The sequence below is a fragment of the Chionomys nivalis genome, chromosome 11 (assembly GCF_950005125.1).
Source record: "Chionomys nivalis chromosome 11, mChiNiv1.1, whole genome shotgun sequence".
NCBI classification, from domain to species: Eukaryota; Metazoa; Chordata; class Mammalia; order Rodentia; family Cricetidae; genus Chionomys; species Chionomys nivalis.
This window is the reverse complement of record NC_080096.1, coordinates 35,041,850-35,057,338: the sequence shown is the minus strand read 5'-3', so window position 1 is coordinate 35,057,338 and position 15,489 is coordinate 35,041,850. Positions and strand designations below refer to the sequence as shown.

General features: G+C 42.4%; 1 protein-coding gene across 4 annotated transcripts; it reads left to right on the top strand.

Annotated features, from left to right (window-relative positions):
• The first annotated feature begins 202 nt into the window (after window positions 1-202).
• Window positions 203-14,435, top strand: LOC130883432 (cytochrome P450 4A12B). Of its 4 annotated transcripts, XM_057783825.1 has the most exons (13): window positions 203-391; window positions 720-734; window positions 1,750-1,882; window positions 2,515-2,559; window positions 3,389-3,516; window positions 8,656-8,780; window positions 9,103-9,257; window positions 10,080-10,186; window positions 10,279-10,469; window positions 10,568-10,701; window positions 11,594-11,658; window positions 11,806-11,882; window positions 14,267-14,435. In XM_057783825.1, the coding sequence occupies exons 1-13, from the start codon at window positions 203-205 to the stop codon at window positions 14,433-14,435; spliced, it is 1,533 nt and encodes a 510-aa protein (XP_057639808.1). The 4 variants fall into 4 exon arrangements, with proteins under 4 accessions (XP_057639808.1, XP_057639809.1, XP_057639807.1 ...); XM_057783826.1 differs by lacking the exon at window positions 720-734 and having other exon boundaries at window positions 1,741-1,882; window positions 9,199-9,257; XM_057783824.1 differs by lacking the exon at window positions 720-734 and having other exon boundaries at window positions 1,741-1,882.
• Window positions 14,436-15,489: the final 1,054 nt, after the last annotated feature.

Genomic DNA, 15,489 nt, shown 5'->3' with positions numbered 1-15,489 from the left:
ACTGTCACTTGATATGTCTTTCATGTCACTGCTTCCATAAGTAGGTTGTTCAGGTTGATCAACTCTGATATTGAAATCAAGCTCTGTTCACACCCATCTCCCTCCCACAAGTAGGTGGGGCAGTCTTCTTATGGCTTGTGGACATGAGGGTGCTAGTGAAAGTGAGGGACGGACAGCCAGTGATCCAGAAGCCATTTGCACCATGAGTGTCTCTGCTCTGAGTCCCACCAGACTCCCAGGCAGCATCTCTGGTTTCCTGCAAGTGGTCTCTGTGCTCAGCCTGCTTCTGCTGCTCTTCAAGGTGATCCAGTTCTATGTTCACAGGCAATGGCTACTCAGAGCTACCCAGCAGTTCCCATCCCCACCTGCCAACTGGTTCTTTGGGCACAAGGTATGAAGGAAAGGCAAGGGTGGGTGGGGGTCTCAGAGAATAGCCATCAACTTTACAAAATAGAATTTGCTATAACAAGCACAGGTCCTTTATGGGTCACTCTGCTCAGAATGGGACACATCTCAGGTTGTGCTCACTTCAGCAAACAGGGGCTCACTGCTCAAAAGAGCCTGGTCTTAATACTGTCGACTCTGCTGCACCCTCCTTCCTTATGCAGATCTGTCATCAGTTTCAAGAGCCCTGGACTTGGGAGGTTGTAGTTGGTCCTACCTAAGCCTTTTCCTTTCCAGGCAAAGTAAATCCCACAGCCTCACCTGTTCTAAAAAAGCTGGGCTTCTTGGTGGTACCCCTGACCCCGTTTATCTGCATCTTCTCCTCCTACCACAGAGTTTGTCTGAGAACATGGCTATTAGTGTGGTAGAATCTGTCCTGTGCTTGGTAACAACAGGCAGAAATCATAGGAAGTGCCAAGTGTGTTAAAGGGATTTACTTTGCTATTGGGTGAAGTAACTGATTACATAGATTTATCTAAGACTGACAGAGCTGACTGGGTAGATGATTTATAGGTTTAAATCCTGAGGGTCAGGAAAGCTGTTCAGCAGATGTGAGGGCCATGGCTAGAGATACACTATTATTCAGAGTTCTTTTATTTATGGGCTCTACTTCTGCACAGCCTGTAGTGTGTGTGCTCCATGTTGTTAAGCACACTGTTCCTCAAGGCCCAACCAAAGGCCTGGCACAAATGTAGTCTTCCCAAAAGGAGATCAAAAAAGCAGCCTAGGGGTCGGGAGAGCCTCTGTCACCTCTGGAGGAATAGGCACAGAACTAGGTAAAAGTTCGCAGAGAGAGGCACATGACAAAGGTTGACCACATTTAAGAAGATCTAGTATATTTGGAATATGAGACAAAGTTGAGGTTATGGTTGAGCTTTATCTAACAGAACCACAGCATCTGGCTAAAGTGGGAGAGCAAAGTCTAGAAGATAGCACAGGAAGCCATCACGCTGTGCTCTAATCCTAAATTCTGTGGAATCATACTCACCACATTACTGATGTTCTGCCCTTTCTTTATTTAGGACCAAGAACTAAAGTAAGCGATGATTTCTTCTTATTTTACTTTGAGGTTTTGCTACTTTTTTTTTTTTTTTTTTTTTTTTTTTTTTGGCAATGTGTTGGTTGCAAGGTAGCCCAGTCTGGCCTGGGACTCATTATGCAGCCTATATTGGCCTCATACTAGCAGAGATCCTCTGATTTCTGCCTCCCAAGTGATGTGTTGAGATTACAAACATGAGTCACCAAGTACATGTGGCACCAAATATTTTTAGTGATTCATTTTTCACCTGATATCAGATCCCTGAGGACCAGGATCTTCAAGAGATTCTAACACGGGTAAAGAATTTCCCAAGTGCCTGCCCACGGTGGTTCTGGGGGTCCAAAATGCGCTTACAGGTGTACGACCCTGACTACATGAAGGTGATTCTGGGGAGATCAGGTAAGGGTGAAACTCCATCACCATCGTGGATCTTCCATTCTGGGTTTATATCTGAGTCTGTGAGTTACAGGAAGAAGTGACAATTCAGTTACTAATACCTAAACAGTACTTTTCATGTTTCCTGGTCATGACCTTGCATGGCCAACAATACTTACTTAATACTTTCTTGCTACTTAGCACTATAACATTAAATAGTAGTATGAGTTCAATTTATTTACCATTTTTAACTGAATTGGGATGTCCAGTTATGAATATGATATATTTCATATATATAGTGACTTGGGTTTAAATCTTCTAATTGTTCTGTTCTGTATCATGGATGACTAAGCTATTAGCAACTGCAGTTAAATCACAAGGTTGTCTTATTCCTTGGAGTTGGGGACCTAATAATAGATGTTTCTTGCTAATGCACCATCCTAATCCTTGGGATATTTAGCTTCTGGTGTAGGGAGGTTATCTCCCTAAGTTAGACTGTCAAGGGGGATGGAAAACAGTGGGAAGTAGCATGAGGCAAACTGATAGTAAATAGTTTTTAAGATTCATGGTACTCTCTGGGCTTATCTAGGCATCTCAGGCCACTACATCTTTTTTTGTTTGTTTGTTTCTAACTATTGCCTTACTTTCTTTTCCAGACCCCAAAAGTCATGGTTCCTACAGATTTCTAGCTCCTTGGATTGGTATGTACAGTCATTTAAACACCAACTATGGTAGCTCTCCACTTGAATTTACCAAAATCTGCATCTTGATTCATTGAGAACAATGAAGATGTGTAGTAGGAGCTGCAGGCTGTGTTCCTGCCACCCAGCTCCTGGCCACCTGGCTAGCTTATGCCCCAAAATAACAACACACAAACTGTATTCTTTTAGACACTGCTTGGCCCATTAATTCCATCCTCTTATTGGCTAGCTCTTACATATTGATCTAACCCATTTCTAATATTCTGTGTAGCACCACAAGCTGGCTTACCAGGAAAGATCTTAACCTGCGTCTGTCTGGAGTGGGAGAATCATGGCGACTTCTGACTCGGCTTCTTTCTCCCAGCATTCTGTTCTGTCTACTCCGTCCACCTAAGGGTTGGCCTATCAAATGGGCCAAAGCAGTTTCTTTATTAATTAACCAATGAAAGCAACAGATTAGAAAGAGATCACTCCCACATCAGAGATGGACCATTACCTTCGATATATCCCTTACTTGTAATTTCATTTCTCTTCTAACCAGACGTTAACCTCTTCCGTGTGTTGTCATATTTCCTATTTGCCAACATTTTTAGCCTGCCATGCTTGTCTTTCTACATCCTTCCCTCACTATTTTAAATCTTTACCTTGACCTATCATGATCACATCATAAGTGCCAGGTCAACTAGGGAAAACTTATTATTGAAAAGTGCTAGTCTTTTTTTTCATCCTCCTTTGTCTTCCTGTTCTTCCAATGTTTGTCTCTCTGAGTTTTCCCCAGGCTTCTAATCCCATTGCTCATATGCTCAGTCACACAATCATCTCTGTCCAGGGTATGGTTTGCTTTTGTTGAATGGAGAAACATGGTTCCAGCACCGACGAATGTTGACCCCAGCTTTCCACTATGATATCCTGAAACCTTATGTGAGGATCATGGCAGATTCTGTTCATGTAATGCTGGTGAGTCTTCTCTTTATGTGTGCCTCTCTTTTTCTTGCTCCCTCTCTCCTTCACCCCTACCCCTTTCACTCTTGTGTCCACACACCCACTCATAGGACATACTCATATTCTACTCTTTAATGTAGAAACCATCAGACACAGTCACATGGATTAACACTCAATTCATCATGTGAAATAGGTTCCTCAAAAGTCAATGCACAGAGAGGATCCAGATGTGAGGAGAGAAAAGGAGTGGAGAGGAGAGGGTAGGAGAGGAGAGGAATAGGGAAGACAGAAGAGGTGAGAATGTCATGAATGGTAATGCCTCCACAAGTTCCTTTATCCTATAGGAGTGTTTTGGCTATCCTGGGTTTTTTGTTTTTCCATATAAAGTTAATTACTGTTCTCTCAAGGTCTGTGAAGAATTTTGTTGGGATCTTGATGGAGATTGCACTGAATCTATAGATTGACTTTAGTAGGATTGCCATTTTTACTTTGTTGATCCTACCAATCCAAGAACATGGGAGATATTTCCATTTTCTGCTATCCTCTCCAATTTCTTTCTTCAAAGACTTAAAGTTCTTGTAAAATAGATCTTTCACTTCCTTGGTTAGTGTTACCCCAAGATACTTTATGCTATTTGTGGCTATTGTGAAAGGTGATGTTTCTCTGATTTTCCTCTCAGCTTCTTTATCCTTTGTGTATAGGAGGGCTACTGATTTTTTTTTGAGTTGATTTTGTATCCTGCCACATCACCAAAGGTATTTATCAGTGGTAGGTGTTCTCTGGTAGAGTTTTTGTGGTCACTTATATGCACTATCATATCATCTGCAATTAACAAAAGTTTGACATCTTCTTTTCCAATTTGAATCCCCTTGATCTCCTTATGTTGTCTTATTGCTATTGCTAGAACTTTAAGCATTATGTTGAAGAGATATGGAGAGAGTGGACAGTCTTGTCTTGTTCCTGATTTTAGTGGAATGGCTTTGAGTTTCTCTCCATTTAATTTGATGTTAGCTGTTGGCTTACTGTATATTGCTTTTATTATATTTAGATATAATCCTTGTATCCCTAACCTCTCAAAGACTTTTATTATAAAGGGGTATTGAATTTTGTCAAATGCTTTTTTAGCATTTAACAAAATGATCATGTTTTTTTTTTTAGTTTATTTATATGATGGATTACATTGAAAGATTTTCATATGTTGAACCAGCCCTATATCTCTAGGATGAAGCCTACTTGATCAGAATGGATGATTTTTTGATATGTTCTTGAATTTGGTTTGCCAGTATTTTATTGAGAAATTTTGCATTGATGTTCATGAGTGAGACTGGTCTGTTATTCTCTTTCTTGGTTGAGTCTTTGTGTGGTTTTTTGGCATCAGAGTAACTGTAGCTTCATAAAAAGAGTTCAGCAATGATTCTTCTGTTTCTATTATGTGGAACACATTAAGGAGTATAGGTATTAGCTCTTCTTGAAAGTTCTGGTAGGATTCTGCACTAAAACCATCTGGTCCTGGGCTTTTTTTTTTTGGTTGGGAAGTTTTTGATGACAGCTTCTATTTCCTTGTGACTTATACATCTATTTAAAATGTTCACCTGGTCTTGATTTAATTTTGGCATATGGTATTTATCTAAAAAATTGTCCATTTCTTCTACATTTTCCAATTTTGTGGAGTACAGGCTTTTGTACTAATGATTCTCTGAATTTCCTCAGTGTCATTTTCTCATTTCTGATCTTGTTAATTTGAGTGTTCTCTCTCTGCCTTTTGATTAGTTTGGACAGGGGTTTGTCAATCTTGTTGATTTTTTCAAAGAACCAGATCTTTGTTTCATTTATTCTTTGGATGGTTTTCTGTGTTTCTATTTTGTTGATTTCAGCCCCCAGTTCGATTATTTCCAGTCTTCTACTCCTCCTGGGTAAGTCTGCTTCTTCTTTTATTATTATTATTATTATTTTTATTCTTTTTTAAGTAAAGTTTCCACCTGTCCCCGTTTCCCGTTTCCCTCCCCTTCCTCCCAAATATTGCCCCCTCCCCCCACTCCCCTTTCCCTATCCCCACTCCTCTTCTCCTCCCCCCACTCCATTCCCCCTCCCTCTCGATACTGAAGCGCAGTACAAATTCCCTGCCCTGCAGGAAGACCAAGGTCCTCCCACTTCTATCTAGGTCCAGGAAGGTGAGCATCCAAACAGGCTAAGATCCCACAAAGCCAGTTCATGTATTAGGATCGAAACCTAGTGCCATTGTCCTTGGCTTCTCATCAGCCTTCATTGTCCGCCATGTTCAGAGAGTCCAGTTTCAACCCATGCTTATTCAGTCCCAGTCCAGCTGGCCTTGGTGGGCTCCCAATAAATCAGTTCCACTGTCACAGTGGGTGGGTGCACCCCTCGTGGTCCTGACTTCCTTGCTCATGTTCTCCCTCCTTCTGCTCCTCATTTGGACCTTAAGAGCTCAGACCGTTGCTCCAAATTGAGTCTCTGTCTCTATCTCGATCCATCGCAAGATGAAGGTTCCGCAAGTTCCCAGTTTTTGCCCGGCAATCTTGTCTACCTTCCTCTATCCAGGCGGATGACTATATGATTTTCTTTGGGTTCACTTTCTTATTTAGCTTCTCTAGGATCACAAATTATATGCTCAATGACTTTTTTTTTTTTTTTTTTTTTTTGGTTTTTCGAGACAGGGTTTCTCTGTAGCTTTGGTGCCTGTCCTGGAACCAGCTCTTGTAGACCAGGCTGGCCTCGAACTCCCAGAGATCCGCCTGCCTCTGCCTCCCGAGTGCTGGGATTAAAGGCGTGCGCCACCACCGCCCGGCTCAATGACCTTTATTTATGGCTAGAAACCAATTATGAGTGAGTATATCCCATGTTCCTCTTTTTGGGTCTGGGATACCTCACTCAGGATAGTGTTTTCTATTTCCATCCATTTGCATGCAAAATTCGAGAAGTCATTGTTTTTTACCGCTGAGTAGTACTCTAATATGTATATATTCCACACTTTCTTCATCCATTCCTCCATAGAAGGGCATCTATGTTATTTCCAGGTTCTGACTATTACAAACAGTGCTGCTATGAACATAGTTGAACAGATACTTTTGTCATATGATAGGGCATCTCTTGGGTATATTCCCAAGAGTGGTATTACTGGATCTTGGGGTAGGTTGATCCCAAATTTCCTGAGAAATCGCCACACTGCTTTCCAAAGTGGTTGCACTAGTTTGCATTCCCACCAGCAATGGATGAGTGTGCCCCTTTCTCCACACCCTCTCCAGCAAAGGCTATCATTGGTGTTTTTGATTTTAGCCATTCTGACAGGTGTAAGATGGTATCTCAAAGTTGTTTTAATTTGCATTTCCCTTATCACTAAGGAGGTTGAGCATGACCTTTAGTGTCTTTTGGCCATTTGAATTTCTTTTGTTGAGAATTCTCTGTTAGAGTTTTCAGGTGTGCTGTTAAGTCTCTAATTTGAGCTTTCTCTATTTTCTTTATGTGGGCCCACATAGAGTGCTATGAACTTTCCTCTTAGCACTGCTTTCATAGTATCCTATAGGTTTGGGTATGGTGTGTCTTCATTTTCATTGAATTCAAGGAAGACTTTAATTTTTCCTTTATTTCTGCCTTGACCCAGGGGTGGTTCAGTAGTTGACTCTTCACTTTCCATGAGTTTGTAGGCTTTCTGGGGTTGGTATTGTTGTTAAATTCTAATTTAACTCCAGGGTGATCCGATAAGACACAGGTGGCTACTCCAATTTTTTTGTATCTGTGGATGTTTGTTTTGTTACCAAGTATGTAATCAATTTTTGAGAAGATTCCATGAGATGCTGAGAAGAAGGTATATTATTTCCTGGTTGAGTGGAATGTTCTATAGATGTCTGTTAAGTCCATTTGATTCATTACATCTGTTAGTTCTCTTATTTCTCTATTAAGTTTCTGTCTGGCTGATCTGTCCATTGGTGAGAGAGGAGTGTTGAAATATCCTACTATTAGTGTGTGGGGTTTGATGTGTGATTTCAGTTTTAGTAATGTTTCTTTTACATATGTGGGTGCTTTTATATTAGGGGCATAGATATTCAGGATTGAGACTTCATCTTGATGAATTGTTCCTGGCATGAGTTCTCCATCTATTCTCAATGATTTTAGTTTGAAATCAATTTTGTTAGCTATTAGGATAGCCACAACCTACTTGTTTCTTAGATCTGTTTAATTGGAAAATCTTTTCCCAACCCTTTACTCTGAGGTAGTGTCTGTCTTTGAGGTTGAGTTATGTTTCTTGTAAACAGTAGAATGCTGGATCCTGTTTTTGTATCCATTCTCTTAACCTGTGCCTTTTTATAGGTGAATTGAGATCATTGATATTAAGCAATATTAATGACCAGTGGTTGTTAACTCCAGTTATTTTTGGTGGTAGTGTTTTGCTTCTTATTTTCTGTTTCCTCTGTGGGTTTTTGAAGTATGCGGTGGTTGTGTTTTGCCTATAAGAAAATTTTCCAGGTCTGATAAGTGTGGGCACTGGAGGTTCCAGGTAAAATCTGTTTCTGAGTACTGGGGCATAAGAATGGTGAATGAACTGGGGATGATGGAGGAGTTTCACAAGTAAGCAGATGTTCTACCAGTATCTTCTTAGTCTCCTGGGAATGAGGATGGAGAATGAGGAGAGGCCATAGCAGTATGATACTTAAGAGTTGGGCATGAGATTAAGTGATTGGACTTGGAGGAATGGAGGGAGGGGTAAAGATCTGCAGCTGGCCTACTTGCATCCCTGGTTAGAGTGGCCAGTGGATTCCCACATAGTTGAGGGCTAGGATATAGCTGGAGTTGGGGGAGGGAGTTTAAGAGGGGAAATTGATGGGAGTCACTGGATCTGGGGGCAGAGGGAAAGGGGGGCTACAGGAGGTGTTCTATTACAGAGCTAGGGAGCTAATTTGGAGGGGCAGAAGGAGAGTAAAGGTCTGTAATTAGCCTACCTGCTTCCCTCTTAGAGCGTCCTGTGAGTTTCCTTGGTGTATTTTAATCCAACCAAGTTGACAATGGAAACCAGCCATCTGGCACAACAGCGGGTACAGGGAGACAGAAAACGGTTTCTAGAGATGCAGGGAATGACTCTACTCTAGGTAGCACCAGCCTTCTTGAATACTTGGGGCCAGGTTTCTACTTCCTCTATAGGATAAATGGGAACAGATTGTTGGCCAGGATTCCACCCTGGAGATCTTCCAACACATCTCCTTGATGACCTTGGACACCATCATGAAGTGTGCCTTCAGTCATGAGGGCAGTGTCCAGTTGGATGGGTGAGTAACATCCCTGAACTCTAAGGTCTTTGGTCTTGTCAACTATTGTGACTTTCCCTGAGAAGGAGATGGAACATATTAGATAGAAACCTCCATAAAACACAAGATCTTTCCTTATACAGCAAGAAATTAGGCCATGCTCTAACTCTATATCAGGCACCACCCTGTCTCAGATGGCCATGCCATCTTCTAAAGACATGATGGTTACAAGGGTATAAGAGAGAAATAACATGAGTTCTGCTGTTATCTCTGTCCAAATCAAGGAACTTACTACCCTGTCTCTGGGTCATATCTCCTTATTGTCACTGTGTTGTGTTCACAGAAAATACCAGCCCTACATCCAAGCAGTTGGGGACCTGAACAATCTCTTTTTTTTCCGTGTGAGGAACATCTTTCACCAGAATGACACCATCTACAGTCTGTCTTCTAATGGCCGCCAGGCTATCAGTGCCTACCGACTTGCCCATGATCATACAGGTCCTGTTTGTTTCTTTTCTCTCTCTTCTTTTGCCAGGCTCAGCCTAAAAAGGCTAACCATGATCTTTGAGACAGGACCAGGTCCTTTGGTCCTCTGAGGGATGTAAGATGAACTTATGTTGGATACTTTCCTAGAACAAGGAAGCTAAGATGTAGGGCGCTAGATGCTATGCAGTGGTTATCCGGGGCATCACATTGGTTATATTTAATGAAATCCATCCAGGCAGCATTAGAAAAGATCTTCTCCAGTTGTTATCCCAAGGGGCCACTTGGTGTTTGTCACATATTGCTGTGGAACAATGGCTTTATCCTGTAAAGATTTGTTTTTTGTTCTTGTTTAATAAACACTGGTTGGCCAGTAGTCAGGCAGGAAGTATAGGCAGCGTGACAAGGCAGGAGGTAGAGGGAAGGCAAATTAGAACAGGAGAATTCTGGGAAGAGGAAAACGCAGTCTGCAGTCATGACCCAGCCACAGAACAAGCAACATGTGACTGCCTTGCTGAAAACCAGGCTACGTGGCTAACACAGACAAGAATTATGGGATAAAATAAGTTAATAGAGTTAATAAGAAGATCGAGCTAATAGGCCAATCAGTTTATAATTGATGTAGACCTCTGTGTGATTTTTTGGGACTTAACAACTGCAGGACCAGATGGGACAGAAACCTCTCTGTCAACAACATGTTCTAGACCCTAACACCTTAGTCAACCCTAGACCATATAACGCTGGCCTCTGGAATGAGTAGAGATTGACATAGAGGGTCCATGGACTTCTTGGGAACTGTGCTCTCATTTCTGTCTGGTAACTACTCTCCTTGGATAGATCAAGTGATCAAATCAAGGAAGGCTCAGCTTCAAGATGAGGGAGAGCTGGAAAAGGTTAAGAAGAAAAGGCGACTGGATTTTCTGGACATCCTCCTGTTTGCCAGAGTGAGTATGCGAAACCTGAGCAGAGGCTTGAGACCTGACCTAAATCACAGAGTGGCCACCAAACATTACTCTCTCATCTGGGTCTTCTCCAGATGGAAAATGGAAGCAGCTTATCTGATAAGGACCTGCGTGCTGAAGTGGACACGTTCATGTTTGAAGGCCATGACACCACAGCCAGTGGTATCTCGTGGATCCTCTATGCTCTGGCCTCACACCCTGAACACCAGCAGAGATGCAGGGATGAGGTGCAGAGTCTTCTAGGAGGTGGAGCTTCTATCACCTGGTAGGTGGGAGCTCATGATAGAAGAGATTCCTGTCTTCCAGTAATGGGGAAGTCCTGCTCAACCCAGCTCAATGTGACTCAGATGGGACTCATTTCAGGGATCACCTTGACCAAATGCCCTACACCACCATGTGCATCAAGGAGGCCCTGAGGCTCTACCCACCTGTACCAGGTGTTGGCAGAGATCTCAGCACACCTGTCACCTTCCCAGATGGACGCTCTTTGCCCAAAGGTATGAACTCTCCAGATAAACTCAGGCAAGGCAAAGAAGAATGGGATTTTCTGGTGTCTTTAGGAGATCTGAACTAGCAAAGTCTCTAATGGCTCTCCCATTCCTTATCAGGAGTTGTGAAGGGATTTTACTTTAAGTTAGAATGGAGTGTGTGGATTGGTTTACATACAGTTAGAATTCAGCAAAATCTCAGTAAATAAAAGCCAACTTTTATTTGAATTTCAGCCTTTAGGCATTAATTGTTAAATTATTATTTGATGCAAAGGAGAAGTAGGTAAGTGCTGGGAAGATGTGTTTCTTTCTATGGGTGGAGGAAAATGAGAAAGTTCAGGTACTCCCAAATCATGGATAGATTGTGGTCTAATGTCTGAGGATACCTCAAGCTGATAGAAGAGGTCAGCTGATCACCAGATCTACTAGATCTTAGTCCCATGTCATGGTGGAAAAAATACATGGATCAATAATCATTGGTATGATTTCCCCATCTGCCACACTCAAGCTGTGTGAACAAGAAAGGCTAATTAGTCTGGCTGAGACTCCATAACCTCATCTGGAAAAAGGGAGAATACAATAGTGCATTTTTGGAAGTCGCTTGTGACTGTTGAATGCGGTGAAGGCTCATGGAAGACATTTGATGAAAGAGAGTTATCATTTCACTTAATATAATAGTGATTCTCAAAGGCTTTCTTGTTCTCACACCTAGGTGCATGGCTTTTGGTAACCAACCTGTGCTCAGTGCTTTGCCAAGCCCATCCTACTTCCCTGTGGTCAAAATGATGGTTTCTAGCATGTGGACCATTTACATGTGCATGTTCTTTGCTGAATAAGGGAACAAGTGCCATCCCTACCCCATTGGCATAACCAGTCTGTCTTTGTACTGCTCACCCCACAGGTATCTCAGTCTTGCTCTCCTTGTATGGCCTTCATCACAACCCAACTGTCTGGCCAAACCCAGAGGTATCAGGGGGAATGGGAAAAGGTCAGGGGAAGGTATCTCAGGACTAAGACTTAGTCCTACTCTTACTTTTGGATATTTGGTTTCCTTATGAGTTGAAAGCAGAAGTTTGAGTCTTACTAGCCCTGGTCCCGGTATTCTCACTGCAGGTGTTTGACCCCTCTCGATTTGCACCAGATTCTTCTCGACACAGTCATTCATTCCTCCCCTTCTCAGGTGGAGCAAGGTGAGATGTCCACTGTGTGTAATGAGTGGAGAAAAGTGTAGTCTCCGGGTATATAGCTAATGTTTATGATTCCCTGGGCTCCTATGTGACATCTTCAGGTGTTTGTGGGTGGGATGCATTTTTTGTAAAGAGTTGGTATTTAAGGAGGCAACATGGTTTTTTTGTGGCAGACTGCTTTTCCCCAAAGCCATATAAATTTGTGTCAGTGTGTATTTTAAACTTCAATATATATTGAAATTTTCACCATTTCTAGAATATGAAACTTTATACTTACGTTTTTCCATATAACCTTACACCCAGGCAGTTGTTTTTCTCATCTGTCAGACATCTTAAAGGATAAATGTATGTCCCATCATTCTCCACTCATCCCACCACTTTGTTTAATTCACCATTCAGACACAAAAATGAGTATAAAATATTTTCATGTTTTAGAATTATGTTGAAGCCATGTTAGGAAAAGTACAGAGCCCACTGTGATAGGATGGACATCAATTAATTTTCTCTTACACAATTTTGATTTCTAACCCAACAAAAATTTCACTGCGTAATCATATGTATAGCTTCCCAAATGAGCAAAATTTGGAGAAGGATTATACACTGTAGAGCGGTGATTCACTTAGCCAGTATTGAACATTCGGTCCGTACATTCGGCATGACTTAGCTATAACACTAACAAACATTCCTCAAACAGCTGTTGAGTTCAGAAGTTACAGTCCAGAGAGCTTCTGTGGAAATGAATAAAGGCTTGAGGACTAATCCTCTCGTGGAATGTGCATTGTCAATGAAGTAATGAAGGGAAGAAGGGCTTCTCTGTAGCCACTCTTCTGTGACCTCTGCCATGCTGAATTAATTGTCCCAGAACAGGCATATTGTTTACCTAGAATGAGTCTAGGGGTGAACACTTCCTCTTAGGGATTAATGTTGTGGTCATTGATGGATCGGAAACTATCAGGTAGCTCAATCACTATATAAAATATTTACCTTTTTTTGTATTCTAATGCATTTTATTTTTTTAATTAGCTAACTTTCACACTTGCATATTAAAGTTATTTTTTTCTGTGCCAAGTCCTCTGCTGTGACAGGAACACAGAGACATAGGGTTCTGCCTCTGGCTCATCAAGAGCAGAAAGCTGGTCTACAGAATCAGCTACCTCTGTGTGAAACAGACACATCTTTCTTCTTTGATACGTTAATTAATGAGAAGTTAATAGAATGATCTACATTTCTGGCACTGTCCTAGGCCCTGGACTATGCTGTGGCCCCAATAAAGATAGGAGCTACCTGCTTATTGTTCCGAGCCTTGAGCATGTGGAAGGAGAGAGAGAGAGAGAGAGAGAGAGAGAGAGAGAGAGACGTTCTCCTTGGTCTCTACAACATTTACTGAGACAGAAAGTGGGAGCTGAACAGATAAGAGTTAGGGAGCCAGCCACTCATGGGGTGTGGGGTGTAGCTGCATTTGAGACATCTAGACACTATGCTACCAAATTCTAAAAATTAAATCCTTCTCATTTCAATTGTTTGTATAGAAACATGCTATACATTTTTTTCCACTCCACTTCCCCCATCCCACCTCCCTCCCGTCCCACCTACCCACCATCTTCCCTGCTTCCAGATTGAAAGGATGGGAGGGTCAATATGAAGAGAAGAGACTGGGGTATCAGTGACGTCTGGGACAGGAAACTGAAGGCAGCACACGGGGCCAGCCCTGAAATAGAACTTGAGGGCTGCTGGTGCTACTGACTGAAGAGGAGTTGGGATCCTGACCAATAAGTGTGATTTGAATAGGCAGGAGCTTGAGGATCCCCAACCCAGTATGTTCTACAAGAACTTCTCTGTCAGCCCCCGATTCCATATCAGGGTCACTGAGACTTTCCCCCTAGACAGTGATTTCTTATCAGTGTGACCCATCACTCCACATGTTGCCCTGACCAATGGAGTCCACACTGGGAGGTCAGAAACTCTTAATGTGGGAGTCAACTAGCCAAAGACTAGCTGATTCCTTGCCTCTCAAAGCAGGCTTAGAGTCAGTCTCAGAAAAGAGGGCTATTTGTAAAAGATTAAGACAGCAGCATCAGCTAGTGGCACGTGCCTTTAATCCTAGCACTCAGGAGCTCAAAGCTAGACTGATCTACAAAAGCTAGTTCCAGGACAGGCCCCAAAGCTAGAGAGAAACTCTGTCTCGAAAAACTAAAACCAAAACCAAAACAAACAAAAAAAAGACAGCAAGTATCAGAGCCCAATGACCCGTAAGGAAAGGGATCAGGCTGAATGCCATGAAAGAGTGCCCCAAATGCCCAGTTCTATGCTAGGGCACAAAGGACAATGCCTATGCCGCCCAAAACAGGACCTGAGGCATCTTATTTTATTGTCCCTTTCTGACCCAGGAACTGCATTGGGAAACAGTTTGCCATGAATGAGCTGAAGGTGGCTGTGGCCCTGACCCTGCTCCGCTTTGAGCTGCTGCCAGATCCCACCAGGATCCCGGTCCCCACACCGAGAATTGTGCTGAAGTCCAAGAATGGGATTCATCTATGTCTCAAAAAGCTCCAATAATCTTTTCAGGACAAAGACAGCTCCGATGGCATGCTGCCTGCCATCTTGTCTTCCTGTCACTCACTCTTGTTCCGGCCCATCTGCTCACATCCTTTCTTTCTTCTCTCCTTGTTCATCTCCGTCTGTGTGTTTCCTGTCTCCTTGTCTGTCAGTCTTTCTTCCTCACCTTCTTCCAGGATCACTACCTGCTTTCCTCCCTACCTATCTCCTATATGAATGCATGTCTGACCTTCCACCTTAATAATCTCCCTGACTTCCGCCCTGCCTGCTCTTCTGGGTCTTTCATTCTTTTCTGCTGCTTGTCTGTCCTTGAATGTACTTTATACTGATGCTGTAAGTGATTACAACAGAAACACATGCTCTTCTGGTTCTAAATACCAGACATTTTACATGATTTCACTGGGATGAAGCTAAGATTGTAGGGCCAAGCTAGCCCCTTGGCTATTTCTATGTCTCTTCTTTTTCGCTTTCCATAATCCAGAGCTGCATTCCTGGGTTTCAAAAACCTTCCTAAGTGTTAAAATCCAACACCATCTTTCTGCTTCTGTCTCCAGATCATTTCTCAATCTTTACTAGGTGTATGCTCACTTTGTGCCTGAAATGAAAATATTGGCCAGGCTTGTGGTTCTACCAAGATCAGGACATGCCTTTTTAACCACCCTAATATAGTCCTTCCCTGGCTGTCACCTCATATATCCTTCTAAATCTCTCCTTCAAAGTCTCCAGCTACCCTCTTATTTTTAAAGCAAGCTTAGCCATCTTTTCTCCTCCCTGCAATAAAGTTCACAAGGTGGCGTGTTGTTTCTATCTTCTTTGGAGGAAAGGGAGGAAAAGAGAGAAACTCAGTGGGATGCGGGATTTGGTTGCAGTTCTCCATTCCAGCAGAGGATAATGGTTTGTGGGTCTACCCCTAAATAAATAACCCTCTATTATTCTCAATTCTGAGCTAGTGTGGGATTTCTTTTAAGCATCCATCTTCAAAAGAGAGACATTAGGAGGTGATAGGTCCCTTTTGAGGCCAGGGAAGGAGGTGACATCTGCTTCCTGGTATTAT

Excerpts from the sequence above, each read along its gene's own strand:
- LOC130883432 (XM_057783825.1), top strand. The coding sequence starts at position 203 with ATGAGTGTCTCTGCTCTGAGTCCCACCAGACTCCCAGGCAGCATCTCT. Across the intron at positions 9,258-10,079 it reads ACTTGCCCATGATCATACAG|ATCAAGTGATCAAATCAAGG; the intron begins GTCCTGTTTGTT and ends CTCCTTGGATAG. Across the intron at positions 10,470-10,567 it reads GGTGGAGCTTCTATCACCTG|GGATCACCTTGACCAAATGC; the intron begins GTAGGTGGGAGC and ends GACTCATTTCAG.